The 14,698-nt window shown below is 52.2% G+C and overlaps 1 protein-coding gene and 1 long non-coding RNA gene across 5 annotated transcripts in view; one reads left to right on the top strand and one right to left on the bottom strand.

Annotated features, from left to right (window-relative positions):
• Positions 1–1,429: 1,429 nt before the first annotated feature.
• On the bottom strand, positions 1,430–7,589 carry LOC109251711 (uncharacterized). Of its 2 annotated transcripts, XR_002073662.2 has the most exons (4): positions 6,547–7,589; positions 5,211–5,374; positions 3,932–4,318; positions 1,430–2,069 (listed from the first exon to the last, which is right to left on the bottom strand). It is a non-coding gene; the product is annotated as an uncharacterized LOC109251711 (long non-coding RNA). The 2 variants fall into 2 exon arrangements; XR_008424687.1 differs by lacking the exon at positions 1,430–2,069 and having other exon boundaries at positions 3,742–4,318.
• The window catches only part of RCSD1 (RCSD domain containing 1), a 72,933-nt gene continuing 63,819 nt past the window's right edge, over positions 5,585–14,698 (top strand). For 2 of the 3 annotated variants that reach the window (XR_008424686.1, XM_053909348.1), the window contains exon 1: positions 6,197–6,341. Coding sequence is in view for 2 of the 3 variants with exons in the window: in XM_053909348.1 (XP_053765323.1) it covers positions 6,336–6,341 (6 nt within the window). In the remaining variant the exon portion in view is untranslated. Of the gene's footprint in view, positions 5,770–6,196; positions 6,342–14,698 lie in introns of those variants that run through there. The other variant, XM_053909349.1, reaches the window with a different exon arrangement.

Genomic DNA, 14,698 nt, shown 5'->3' with positions numbered 1-14,698 from the left:
ACGCTCAACCGACTGAGCCACCCAGACGCCCCTAGATATTTTTTTTTTCAAAGCTCCTTGAGGCATTCTAGTTTACGGCTGGAGGTGAGGCTGGTTCTCAGGTGCTCTGCTTAAGATGCTTCAAGGCTGAGAAGGTTTGAGATTCCTTGTAGGGCTGTGTAATATCATTCCAGAACATGGGGTCTGCCTCAGAAGGAGAAGGTCGCAATCTTTTGGGGCCTCCAGACCACCCACTTTGGGTTTTTGTCAACACTGTTCCTTGGCCTTGGTGATGGGACCACGTTCCTAGCTGAGCTGCCCCTGCCCCACCCTAGGAAATCCCTAATTGGCCTTCTCTCAGCTTTGGACCCCCAGCCCCTTCCTAGGTGCACCTGAGCCGAGTGCAGGCTTTGTCAGTACATACAGCCCTCCCTCAGTCCAGTTTGGTTCCTTGATTTCTTCTTTTTTTAAATTCTCCAAATCACAAAGATGCATGTAGTTATCGCAACCACAGAAAGATATTTGTACAAAGACTTGAATAATCTCCCCCTTCCTGTCTCCATCCTCTGTCACGCTGGAGGACCGGGTATTCTCTGCCTATCGTCTCTCTCCAAAGCAGGGGACAGTAGACCCCCGGCCACCTTGTGGATGTCTGGGTGGGGGTGGAGCGGGGAGGAACAGACGACGCAGGGACTGGATAGGGAGTCAGTTGAAAGCAAAGAAATGGGACAGCTCGATTCTTCCCCCACCACCTTTTTCCTTCATTTCTTTAGTTTGAAATAATTTTAAACATTGAGAAAAGCTGTAGGATTAATACAAAGACCCCCACATCGCCTTCACCCAGGAGTCCTTACGGTGTTGCCAATTATCCTAATAATTTCTTTTTTTCAGCTTTACTGAGGTATCGTTATATGGACTGGTAACACTGTAAGATACTTAAAGTGTATGTGGCCATGATTTGATACAGGTGCCTACGATAACCCTTTGATAGACTTTATAGTAAAAAAAAAAAAAAATAGACTTTATAGTCAAAGCAGCCAACCCAGAACCACACATGGAACCAGTGGTCACGTGATCTCCATCTCCTTCAGCCTAGGCCCCTTCCCCGCACTTCCTCCTCTGACTGCACTTGGAGACTATGGACCCGTCACTTTGAGGAATGTCTTCCTATGTAGCTTCTGCAACGTTTCCTCATGATTAGATTCGGTTTATGCACTTTGGGCAAGAATATCACAGAAGTGATGGTATGTTCCTATTGTATCCCATCAGGTAACACGTGATATCAGTTTGCCCCACTGTCGGTCATGTTTACTTTGATCACTTGGTTAATATGGTGTCTGTTATGGTTGTTCCCTGTAAAGGTGCTTTCTCCCCTTTGTAATTTATTTTTTTTTTTATTTTATGTTTTTTAACTTTTTTTTTTTTTTTTTTTATTTTTGAGACAGAGAGAGACAGAGCATGAACAGGGGAGGGGCAGAGAGGGAGACACAGAATCGGAAGCAGGCTCCAGGCTCTGAGCCATCAGCCCAGAGCCCGACGCGGGGCTCGAACTCACGGACCATGAGATCGTGACCTGAGCGGAAGTCGGACGCTCAACCGACTGAGCCACCCAGGTGCCCCTCTCCCCTTTGTAATTAATGAGTAACTTGTAGGGGCGATCTTTTTAAATCATGTAAAATCCCATTCCTCATCTCGTTTTTCCCCCACTGGATTTAACACCCCATAATGTTTCTCACCTGAAATTATAGCTACGATGATTGTCACACGGCAGTTTTCTTCTAAACTTTGTTTTACATTTGTTCATTGGTATTGTGCGGTAAGAACCTTCTCTTCTCCCACTTGTTTGTTTATATCAGTTTAGACCTATGAACTTCTTTTATTTTTTTTTTTTTTAAGTTTATTTGGAGAAAGACAAAGAGTGGGGGGAGGGGAAGAGGGAGAATCCCAAGCAGGCTGTATGCTCAGCACAGAACCCGGCGTGGGGCTCGAACTCACGACCGTGAGGTCGTGACCTAAGCCGATACTCCTGTAAGCGGGCTTCGGCGTCTTTTTAGTGTCTCTCTGTCATTCATTGAGAACTTCCATATTTTCTGTCAAAACAACAAGTTCCAGGCTCATCTTGTTCTTTATCTGCCCCAGCCCTGTCATCACCCATTTTCTCCAAGGAGCCTGTGTTCCTTTAGTGGAGAATGGTATTTAGAAACCAAGACCTGGGCTCTGGGTGCACTGATTGCTACTGGGGTGTCACTGCTCCTACGCTCCCTCAGTGGCTCAAACTAAGAAATAGATGCATGTAGGTATATGCATTGCTATTTACAGCTATCTACAGGCTGAAAGCCATGACTCCACACCATTACCTCCCATTCCAATCCAGCACCAGAGTTCATTCTAGTCCAGTCTAGTTCATTCTAGTCCCCCCACACCACCCCTTGCATATTTGTACCTCCCTTCACCATCAGCGAGAAACTTCTCTCCCACTGGCTTCGATATATCAACTTATTTGCTCGACTTCCCTGTGTAGCCAATCTCCTGACCCCCAAAGGGCCAATCAAAAGCCTTCCTCATGAGGTCTCCAATCTCTGCTGACGGTTCTCCACACACTTCAACGTCTTCCCTATGGCTCCATTGCTACCCTGCTGCCTTCCTCCTCAATTGACCTTTCACACATGAAATACATGAACTACAGCTACCGTCTTCCTCTGGGAAACCCTCCATGGCCACGCCGTAAACACATAAAAACCCTAAGTCTTTATGCTTTCCTTTCAACGTTTTCAATCCGTTCCTCAAGAATAGTCACCTGCGGCAGAATGAGTTGTTTTGTTTTTGCCACATTCCCTGAACTGAGGGCTGAAAGATCTATTTTTTTAAAGTTAATTATCTGCAGTCATGCAAGAATATTTGTTGGGTTCCTTGCTCTTAACTTTTTCAAAAGTTTTAGTTACTTAAGCAATCTCTACACCCCATGTGGGGCTCGAACTCATGACCCCGAGGTCAAGAGTCGTATGCTCTTCCAACCCAGCCAGCCAGGTGCCCCTTCCTGCTCTTCATTTTAAAAATAGACCATCAGCAGCACGCTGTGGCCGCTTACTAAGAGCTGAGTGAATGAGCTCTTGACACTTCTGTTCAAAAATTAAGTTACTGCCTAACTTCTCATGGCCTTCAATGATCTTTTCTCCCAGTGGGTCTTTTCTCCCCTTGGAGACCTATCTATGGAAAAGGCTTTGTCTTCGATTTAAAGACAACGATTCTACTAACTTGCTTCACTTACTCGTTTGTCCACTCACTCACCCAATATCTGTTGAGGGCCTGCCATGTGCATCCGGCTGCCCGTGGTGATACGGGCTCCACTAGGGGATCCCTGCCCTGGCTGTGTCTCTGTTGCTCTCTGTTCTTCAACCTGCCCTGGCCTTTATTTACTGCTTGGCTGGTTCAGACTGCAAGGCTGTGTGAAGGGGGCGTGGGAGAAAGTAAAGGAAGTGGGCCCTGATGAGACAGCCAGCCCCCCAGAGAGGGAGGGGAACCACCCCCTCCGAGCCACTTTCCCTTCCCCTTAGGCTGTCAGCTTCTCCCAGCCCATAGGGCGGCAAGTCACAATCCCAGGTGACCCAGCAAAAACAGAGTGTTTACCAGCGGGCTATCGCGACTCTGGCTTCTGGGGATCTTCTGGAGGGGCAGGAGGGGCACACCCCCCACCCCTACTCATGGCTGCTGAAACTGAGCTCAGAGCTGTCGCTCCCCCCCCCCCCCCCCACCGACCCCTCTCTCCCCATTTTCCATTCCTGCCTCCAGTGAAGGTCTCTGCCTGGGGCCCAAAGCTGCAGCAGCTCTCTACTCTGCAGATCTCGAGACCCCGGAGCATGGCAGAGGCCGAGTTTGTTCGCACTGTGGGCTATGGGTTCTCACTGGGCAAGGGAAGGCCTGGGGCAGGGCGTGGGGTGCAGCTGCAAGTTACCTTGGGTGACTGAGATGCTATCTGGGCCTAACGGTTTCCTTTGGGTAGGCACTTCCGTCCTTCTGTTTTGAAGCCAGAAACCTGTGCCGGGGCAGTCCCCTCGGCTCCCTTTCTGAGCCGAAAGGAAGGGTGACAAGATGGAGGCAGAAAGAGGCGCCATGAGTCAGGGTTAGAAGACATGGTAAGAAACTATGTTCCTGTCACCAGCTCAGCCATGCCCCTTTAAAAGGAAGAAAGGAAGGGGCACTGAGAGCGGCTCAGTCGGTTAAGCGTCCGATTTCAGATCAGGTCATGATCTCATGGTTGATGAGTTCGAGCCCCGCATCAGGCTCTGGGCTGACCGCTCTAGAGCCTGGAGCCTGCTTCAGATTCTGTGTCTCCCTCTGTCTGCCCCTCTGCTGCTTGCACTCTGTCTCTCACATCGTCTGAAAAAATAAATAAACATTAAAAAAAAATTTTTTTTTAAAAAAGGAAGAAAGGAAAACAATCACAGCCACAAGTATGCATTGGAAGGTACCAGGAAATTTCCTTTCCTGCTGCCAGTCCTGCCCTAGAGTCCTCACATCTGTAGCTGTGTGGCTGAAACGGGGAGGGGACCCTTTCCTTGGGCCCCAGAATGCCCTGCTCTAAATAAAAGAAAGATCTGGTCCCTACCGATTGGAGCTTGTACACAAAGTGAAACATTGTAAAAATAGCTACTCTTCTCAGAGTGACTACTAAACTGTACAGATTGAGGAAACCGGGATCAGAGAGGTCAAGTGACCCGTCCAAGGAAACTCAGCAAGAAAGTAGCGGAGCTAGAATACAACCCTCAATCTGTCTCTGAAATCAAGGTCTTTGCCCCCGTTGTTCCATTCAGTTTGATGAACTAGAAAATACTTTGGCATTCGGGCTGTTAGTGTTTTAGAAAGTCAGGCTTTAGAAGGTTCTATGATAGGAAGAAGGTCATGTTTCTAAGACTGGTACCCAAAGCAGCAATCGAAGGGCCTGAAAGCCCCCCGGGGTGGTGTTGGGATGAACAGCAGAGTCAGGGCAGCTCTCCCTAGTGTGAGCAAACTCTCAACTTGTTTCCTTTATGGGATTCTCCGTATATTTCCCTTCACAGGGCCCGCTGCCTCTGAAGAGGGCCCTCCCTGTCCCGGGTGCCCTGGGTGAGGCCTTGGGCATGGGGGCAGGACAGGAGGCCTCCCTCCCTGCCAGCCAATACCCACCCCTCATAATCCCTGCACCCATGTCCCCTCTTCTCTCTGTCCTGGGAGGAGGGATCCAGAAGGGGCACCTGGGGCCGGTGGCCAGTGTACAAGCTGGTAGCAGATTCATCCCTCCGGTGTGGCCTCCTCTTCTTCCAGCCTCTTGGCTGCCCAGAGGGCTGGGACAGCGCTGGGGGAGGGCTGCTATGCTGGGTCTTCTGGGAATCGGATGTTCAGGATCTTGGCCTTTACTCTATTTAACAGGAACGGGAAAAGGCCCTTTAGCAAGCAGCTTGTGGGAGCTGAAATTCCCACAGAATCCAATGCATCAGTCTAATCAGGGGAAAAGAAAAAGATTTCACGCCACAGGGAACCTGAAAATCTTTGCTTGGATTTCTTGTCCTTCCTCCCCAACCCTCCCCCCCTCCCCCCCCCCCCACCCCGCCCTATACACAGATGAGAGACGGATAGATTGATAGCGGTTTCCTGAAAATGTGACCATGCACGTGGAAAAGAAAGGCGAAAATAGGAAAGGTGGTCCTGTCGGTGCCACCCTGAGCGTTGCCACAGCTCCCGTCTGGGGCCATGAGAGAGCACGGACGCCTCCACAGTCCTCTCGCTCCCACGCCAGAACTCCAGGAAACCCAGGTATGACATGAATGCAATAATTTAAAAAAAAAAAAAAAAAAAAAAGGAAGAAAGCAACAAGGATGCACGTAAAAGAAACAGAAAAGAGGGGAGAGAAAAGGAATAGAAGAACAACTTTAACTTTTAGAGCCAGAAAAAGGCATGTGAAAGGAGGGCGAGGTTGAAAAGGGCTGGGACCCGGGCAAAGACCGGGGTCCGGCGGAAACTTCGCGAGGAAGAGGGGCCAGGCGGTTGTCCCATCCCCATGTTTGGGCAGATTAATGGAGTCGCGGCTCCCTCGCCCGAGTCCTGCCCTGGGAGGGGACAGTATCTGTTTAGATTTGCGTCTAAATTTAAACCCTGATCGCCGGCCTCCCTCCCCCGCTCCCCACCCCTTCCCCCCTCCCCCCACCCCCGGCCTCCCCCTCCCTCGTGCTCTCGCGCAGGGCCGGGCCGCCCGCAGTCCCGAGCGAGGCAGCCGGCGCGCCGCCGCCCCCTTGCCCTGCGCGCCGCAGCCCCGGCCCGGCGGGCGCGGGGAGCCGAGCGGACAGCGAGCGCGGCCGCCGCGGAGCCGGCACCTGGAGGCCATGGAGGTAAAGCCCCGGGCGCAGGGCTGGGGGCGCGGGGCTGCGGCCGCCCCCCCCAAGGGAGGGTGGACGCGCCCCGGAGGGCCCCGTGCTCCCCGGGAGACACCCCCCCCCGGGGCGGCGGGGGGACCCGAGAGGGAGCGCGCGGAGTGGGGGGGGGGGGGGGGAGGTCGAAGGTCCCGTCCGGGGGCTCCAGGTGTGGGGTGTGGACCTCCGGGCTTCAGAATCCAAGAGTGCGGTGCAGCCGACTGCGTAAACGCGCGAACGCGTGGGCGAACACTCGCACGGAAGCCGAAGCCCCCGAATCTGCAGAGAGGACGGGTACTGAAAAGGGAAACAGAACGGGCGACGCGAGGCACTTCTGTGCCTGGCTGTGGGCTTCCCTTTTCCACTGCAGACTGGCCTCTTACAGAGAGTCCTCTTGCTTGTCAAGCCCCAGTCTGTCGCATGTCCTTTCAGAACTTTCCGAGAAGCTCCCCTCGTGGGCAGTGAAATGGCACCGTTTCTGGTACACGCGCGAGTCCCCTGCATGTCCCCGCCGTCTGAGGTGTGCTGGCCGCGTGTGGGGGGCGCACCCCGGGGGAGGCTCTCCGCGGCTCCCTTCTGTGCGTGGGTCTTTCCTGGCGCCGTTCCGGCCTCGGTGGGGTCCAGGCGCCGCTGTCCTGTGCAGGAATGCCCGCTGGATTCCCCGGTCCCTCCCTTGGCCACATTTGGAGGCGTCCGTAGATTTCCCCCTTGAAATGGAGACCTGACCTTCAGCCCTCAGCCACTCTTAGCAGGACAGGGCTTTCAACAACGATGAAAGGAGAAGGTGCAAATGTTATGTGGCTTCTAAGGTGATTCCCACCCACATTCACCGCTGGAAGTGCGCCTGCCAGGGGTGCCACTCCCACCCATGTTCAAAACGAAAACTGTTCCTCCTGAGGCTGGCAGCGACAATCAACTCACAGACAGTTGTCTCTCTTCCCAGCTCCAGGCTCTGTGCAGGAGCCCTGGCTGGCTGTCCTAAGCTAGACTCTCTGCTGGGCCTGCCTCTGTGACTTCTCTGCGGGGCTGTGGGTCTGTATGGGGCAGGCATCCCGCGTTCAGGCATGCAGCTCGACCGGTTGTCTTCAAGGAACAGGGATCATCTTCAGGGAGCCTGCAGAGTGTGGGATGGACCCTCGGTAGCAACATTTGCAAGTCAGGGAAACTCAGGCAGATCAGGGCTGCGGAGGGGTGGCAGGGAACTCTCGGCAAAGCTCAGCAGGTGGTGTTCACGGGATTCTCTCCGCGATACGGCCTCAGGGCAGATCAGGGCAGATCAGGGCAGATCAGGGGCGGAGGAGGGAGACGCCCCCCCCCCCCCCCCCCGGGGCGCCTGGGTGGTCAGGCAGGGTGAATGAAGGCTCCTAGAGAAGTTGCTTGAGAAGTGGGTTCCCTCAGGGGGCACCTGGGTGGCTCAGTCAACTTCCACTCAGGTCGTGATTTCAAGGTTCGTGAGTTCGAGCCCCGTGTCAAGCTCTGTGCAGACAGCTCAGAGCTTGGAGCCCGCTGTGGCTGTAATTCTGTGTCTCCCTCTCTCTCTCTGCCCCTCACCCACTCGTGCTCTCTCTCTCTCTCTCAAAAATAAATAGACATTAAAAATGTTAAAAAGTGGGTTCCCTCCTCTGGGAGAGTATAGGGGGCCTCAGGCCCTAGGCTAGAGGTTCAATATGATGTAGGACCTGGCTCATTTCTTGCAGAAATGGACTGGGGATAAGAGCAAAGCACGCTTTAGGCTTAAAAGCATGTTGCCGCTTGAGGGCCAAAGGCATGTGTGAACTTTGTTCTGGGAAGAGGTAGAGGGACTCCTTCCACAGAGGCACTCTCTTCTCCCTCAGCTGAGGAAGGAATGGTGTGCGGGTTGGGGTGGGGAGGGAGGCCCCGAAATTCTCACCTGAGCAACTTCCTGTGTGGCTTGGGGCCGGTGTTGGGTGGGGGGGGGGAGCCCCCCTCTCTGTGCCCCCCCCTCCCGGCTCCAGAGATGCGGCTCCAGAGATGCGTAGTGTAGTTACTGACCGGGGAATCTCACCAAGATGGGGGGGTGTGGGGGGTGAGGGGGGATGAGAGGAATTGCTCAGCTAGCCAGGAAGTCTGTCGATGTGCCCTGCTTTTGAAGTTTCTTTGTCAAAACGACTGAAAAAAGAACTTGGACTGCCGGGCCCTGGAAAAGGACGTAAAGAGGAAACCGAGAGGCTGGGGAAGTGACAGTTCTGAACCAGGAAGTAAACTCTTTATGGGGGGTCATGGTATGCAGGAGTGGGGTTTGGGAACTCCTGCCAGCTCGCAGAGTAAAACCCTCTTTTGAGAGATGAGACTCCCTTTGGAGCTTGAAGGCACCACTATACTTGGGGAGAAGCTGAGTTATATTACTTCTCAGCATTAGGAATTCAAGTCAGACCAACAGGGCTGACTCAACATTCATTCTCTAGAACCCACTTGCCTATTAGAAGTCTTTGGCGAACCTTTTCTTTTTTTCAGTCACCGTTCCCATTATCGGCAGTCTCAATCATTACTTCAGCCCTCGTTAAGCCCTCTGGAATAAACAAGATAAAGATGGGTTTGAAAAGCTCACACGCCGTCCGGTAGGGGAGATGGGACTTACTAGACCCCGTCGTGGACGCAATTTTCAGATGGGTGAATGCCAAATGAATGACTACCGCAGATCATAAGTGCTACAGTATTCCGATATTTCGAGGTGAGACTTGACAGAAGCCTTGAAAGAAGGGTGGGTGGTGAGGAGGAGAAGGCATAAGGAATGGGTACAGGGAGAACATGCCAGCTTTGTTCAGGAAAGTAGGCCAGTTGGCTGGAGAGGAAGGTAGGGAAGCAGTGAGAGAAAAAAAAAAAAAATGAAAGTAATAAGATAAAAACCACAGGGCCTCCAAGTATAGTGGATGCTGGCCAAGTGGGTGAGTGGGAGCTGGAATCCAAGCCATCTGGAGGAAGGGGTTACTTTTTCTTCCCACAAAGTCTCCTTGTCTCGCTGTGCCCCCAAGGGGTGCCTTTTTCTAAATCAGACAGAGGCCAGCTGCAGGCCTCAAAGGCCAGGTAGTGGATGGCCCCGGGTTCTGCTCCATGGACAGTAGGAAACTGCCGGGCATTTAGTAAGATGGCGGCCGGGAGGTTGCAGGGATGAGTTGGCAGAAATGCCAGTTCATTGAGTGAGCAGGGGAAGTAGGCCGAGAAGCTTCTCTGAGGGTCCGCGCCCAGAGTCTGACTTCGAGAGACAAAAAGGATGGAAACGATGCAGGAGTGAAGACCCCGTGTTGAAGGAGAAATGAGAATTGACGGCTGGTGTGTGAGCTCAGTTAGCACAGTGCCTAGACGTATAATCATCTCATTTCTCAAGAGAAGTTTGCTTGGGAAATGAATTAACAGCCACAGGGAACTCCTTGACCTCTCTGTCCCCGGCACCAGTGTCTCCGCCTTGGGAAGCCTTCCCAGATGCCCCCAGGGTCGTCGACCTCGCTCTCAGAGCACTTTGTTCAAGCTGCATTAGAGTCCTAAGTCGACTTGGAATTGCCTGCCCACCTGGCCCTCTCCCTGGAAGGCCCAGCAGACCGTAAATGGTTTTTGAACGAGGAAATAAATAAATGATTGATGATGGGAGAGAGATCGGATTTTGTAATTTAATCTTATTTGTTTTACTTTATTATTTTTTTTTTTTTTTACATTTATTTATTTTTGAGAGACAGAGACAGACTATGAGCAGGGGAGAGGCAGAGGGAGAGAGAGAGAGGGAGACACAGAATCGGAAGCAGGCTCCAGGCTCCGAGCTGTCAGTGCAGATCCTGACACGGGGCTCAAACTCACAAACCTCGAGATCATGACCTGAACCGAAGTCGGATGCCTAACTGCCTGAGCCACCCAGGTGCCCCCATGGGATTTTTTTTTTTTTTTAAAGCAAGGTTCAGGTATATTGGTTTTGAGATGCCCAGCACTCCATGAGAAATACAGGCCTCCCAGGATGCAAATGCGATTCATTTTTAGAAGAGATCATAGGTGACATCACTGTGGATAGGAGCCCAGAAGAGAGAATTATATAGTAAAGAAAGAGCTGGAGACTTAGGACATCTACGTTAAATTAATATCCTTAGTTGTTTAAATATAAGTTGCAGGCCCTATCAAATAGCCTGAGAGTGCTTGCAAAAAGTTTAATTTTTACAGACTAAATGCTTCACGTGTTCAGCTAATAGTAGACACGGGAAAATTAAACTTATCTCCCACGGCCATATGTCTATTTCGTTGAACAAATGAAAGATTTCGTCTGGGACCATTAAACTTTATTGCCACTGAGCAAACAATGGATTTCTAATTTAGATGGAGACAGTTAATGAGCCCTTTTCTCTGAGGCAACTCCACGTCCTTCCCAGATATTCTTGGTTATTCGTCCATTTATTCCATATTTACTGAGCATTTATTGCATACTAAAGCTTGTGTTTGAAATGTTACCTGTGGGGCTGTCATATCTTTTATCCTTGCAGACTGTCAGTAGCACGATGACGAGAGAAAGAGGGAGGTACAGAGTGTGTGTGTACGTGTGTGTGTGCCTGTATATATATACTTTTTTAACCTTTATTTATTTATTTTTGAGACAGAGACAGAGCATGAACGGGGGAGGGTCAGAGAGAGGGAGACACAGAATCTGAAACAGGCTCCGGGCTCTGAGCTGTCAGCACAGAGCCCGACGCGGGGCTTGAACTCACGGACCGCAAGATCATGACCTGAGCCGAAGTCGGCCGCCCAACCAACTGAGCCACCCAGGCGCCCCAGTGCCTGTATATTTAACGTATTCCGTTTGTAACCTGCTTTTTCACTGATTTTTTTTTTTTATTTCATTAAATTTTTTTTTTAACCACAATTTCACCAACAGCCTTTGCTGGTTTTGGACTCCCCCTCTCACTGAGCCATATGTTGGCTGCTGGCTGGAGTTTATGGGTCATAATCAGGGACCGCATGGCCTCTGGAAGCTGGGGTTTAGCTCAGAGGACTTGTGGGCATGCCCCCATAGCCCCACATTTCTCTCTGGCTCCCAGGTGCTCTGTGGGACCCACAAAGTTACACTGGCTTCCACTTAGCTGACACCTTTCATTCAAGGGGCTGCAGTGACAGCGGGAACTTGGGGCAGTCGAACTGGAAGGGCCCAGGCCCGATCACAGGAGGGGTGAGTGTGCATTCCTGGGAGGGAGTCAGGTTTCAGAGCCTGATCCGCAGGGAGCCTCCTCTGGGCAAGGCGAGCGGTTCCGTGGGAAATCTGAACGCTGGCGGCTCAGCAGCCCGGTAATCTTATCAGGGCCACAGGGGAAAGCATTTTGGTTCCAGAGAAGTCTGAAGGCAGCCCTGCCTTCCTCTAGTATTAGTTTTAGGTTTGCAGCCAGCTTGACCAGCCCTACTCCACTCACTACAATTGAAACATCTCAAGGCTGTGGGTGGAATGAAACCATCTCTCGCTGTCCCCGCTCCGCGCCCCTTCACCCCTTCCCCCCCGCCCCCCCCCCATCATAAGGGAGGAAGCCGAGACACTGAGGTTGCTGTTGCACCTTTGGAAAGCCAACAGCAATGCTTCTCTCGTCTGGGGAGGAGTGCAGCCTAAGCCTTGAGAAGTACGATCGTCAGTTTCATCACAAAAGCGATACCACTTCATGTTCGGCCTTCGGGGTATCATACAGACATTTTTATCTCTGTGTGCAAAAGAGGACACACGATACTGCGGACACAGTGCTAGGGCTTGGTGGCCGCCATCAACCTTACTGCCCTGAGGCTCTCCAGGAGCTCACCTCCTGAATGGATCTACCTGAGTCAGACCGGCGAGGACACTGCCCTTGTACCCCGGTCGTTTGGGCAGTGAACGCCCCATCTTCTTCCTTTGGGGGCCTCCTGGATACCTGTCTTCCGGGGGATTGTGGACAATGACGGCTGAGCCTGCGAGGCTCCCCTGTAAAGGCTCATTTGGATGGGTCACATCCTTTTCTGGGAGAAGGGGCTCTAGCCACTGCATCACAGCTCCAGTGGCTCCCTGGGAAGGTGATGTGGATGTGTAGGACGTGTAGGAGACCTTTCTGAGATGCCATCAGAGCCCATCCTTAATGGATAGTGTTGGGGCCCCCAGGCTGGAAGCACTGAGAAATTCCGAACACCGGAGTCCGACATTCTCTCCAGCCAACAAACTAAGTGTCTGCATCGCCAGACGTCCCCAGCCTTTTGTTTGGAACCTGCTTGTGCCATATCAGGACCACCCTCCTGGCCTCGGGGTAGCAATCACAGCTCTTTCCCAGACTGGATGTTCTGTAATCGATCCCTACCAATTCACAGGACACCACACCCTCGCTCTTTAATTAGGCCAGGCACCGGGGGCACAAAGATAAACGCCTCACCCCGCCCAGCCTTGCAGAACTCAGGTCTGGGGGCAGGGCGAGCACCCAACAGTGCAGAACTGAGGTTTGAGCTCCCAAGCACCCAGGAGAGGCAACGCACCTGGCCTGAATTCAGGGGGACTTCCTGTGACAGACCGTTTCTAAGTTGAGTCTTGAGACATGAGTAGGAGTCTCGGTGCACAAAATTGGGACAAGTGTTCCAGTGAGAGGAAGTGACAAGAGCAAAGTGTTTGGTGCTCGAAACAGCATGGTGTGTCTGGGGAACCACCTGCCGTTCGTTCCTGGAGGATAAAGCGAGATAAAGGTATTTGCAGTTGGGGGACAGGATGGGGTTACAGAGAAATGTAAGTTACAGTTCCCGCCTTAAAGGAGCTCTCTTCTATTTGGGGAAACAAGACGTACACACATGACATAACATAAAAAAAAAATTCAAGATAGTGTCTTGGTAAGGTCTCAGGTGTGTAGGAGTTCAAAGGCAGCCTCTCTAATGGGAGCCAGAGAAAACTTGCTTCCTCTGCCGGGGATCCCCCCACAAAGGTGCAGCCTCCTGGCGGCCCTGGGGGTGCTCAGCCATGGGGATTTCAACCCGGTGACGAGCGTGCTGTGCCCCAGGCCTGCACCTACACACTCTTGCTGAGGAAATCCATATGAAACGGGCTGCGGGCCCCAGGGGAATGCCTTTGGTCAGGCTCACCAGAAGTCACCCCCACGGCCCTCTTTCCTTCCCCGACAGAAAGAGGCCTCTGGGACGGGGCACCTGGGTGGCTCACTCCGTGAAGTGTCTGACTTTGGCTCAGGTCATGATCTCACGGTTTGTGAGTTTGAGCCCTGCGTCGGGCTCTGTGCCCGGAGCCTGCTTCAGATGCTGTGTCTCCCTCTCTCTCTCTGCCCCTCCCCTGCTCACGCTCTGTCTCTCTCAAAAATGAATAAACTTTAAAGAAAAAAAAGAGAAAGAAAGAAAGAAAAAGAAAGAAAGAAAGAAAGAAAAGAAAGAAGGGAAGGGAAGGGAAAGAAAAGAAAAGAAAAGAAAAGAAAAGAAAAGAAAAGAAAAGAAAAGAAAAGAAAAGAAAAAAGAAAAAAGAAAAGAAAAAAAAGAAAAGAAAAGCCTTCTGGGAATAACCAGGCTCACAAAAAACCTCCTTGTCCATTCACACCTCTACCTGCAACCCCTCTCATTCTTCCCACTGTGGCTGTTGTGGCCGCACAGTGTGTGCATGTTCTAGAAAACCAGCGTTTACCTTTGGCCCAGGGCAGTGCAGGGACAGGCGAGGTGGGCCCAGCAGCAGCCGAGCATGTGCATCGCCCCGGCCGGACCCAGCGACACAGCACAACAGAAACAGGAAGCTGAGCTTGTGGCTGCTATTACGAAAGCCCAGCACCCACAGCAGAGGTCACTAAGAATTTACGTGTCACAATATGACACCCAGGGCTTCAGGCGCCCTCGGGGCCTCCCCTGCAGACCCTCGCCCAGCACATGAGCTAAAGGGACAGCTCTGCCAGCATGAGGGGGTGGCCCCCACGTCACCCCCCCCTTCCCCCCGCAAAATACATTCCCAGGCTTTGGGTCTCTGGCTCGTCTTGCTCTTGAGGTATGTTTTGATGGATCAGGGAGAAGTTCTGAGCAACCACATCGATGTCAGTGTGGGGGTGCCTACTAAAATACAGAGGTTTTGCCTAAGTTTATCTTTTTTTGGTCCTCATAAAGACCCACCACATCTGTTTTCGTCGGTGTGGTTCAGTTATGTCTAGAAGGTGACGGTAGTCTGGAAGAGCCAGGCCCCCCATTGGCCCCTGTTCTTTGTCCTGCACTGGAGAGGCTCTGACCGCCCCCACAGTGCCTGTGTGCTCACAGGGAGACCACAGGCCCCTCGGCCTGGCCACTCCTTCAGCTCGGGGCCAGCATACAATGGAGGCCAGGTGGCTAGGCCCGGGGCCTTAAAGGTCGGGCAGAGATTTACTCTGAGA

This window comes from Panthera pardus, unplaced genomic scaffold, assembly GCF_024362965.1.
Source record: "Panthera pardus isolate Hobbes unplaced genomic scaffold, ASM2436296v1 HiC_scaffold_21, whole genome shotgun sequence".
NCBI lineage: Eukaryota > Metazoa > Chordata > Mammalia > Carnivora > Felidae > Panthera > Panthera pardus.
The sequence above is the reverse complement of the archived record's forward strand: the minus strand, read 5'-3'. Positions and strand labels throughout refer to the sequence as shown.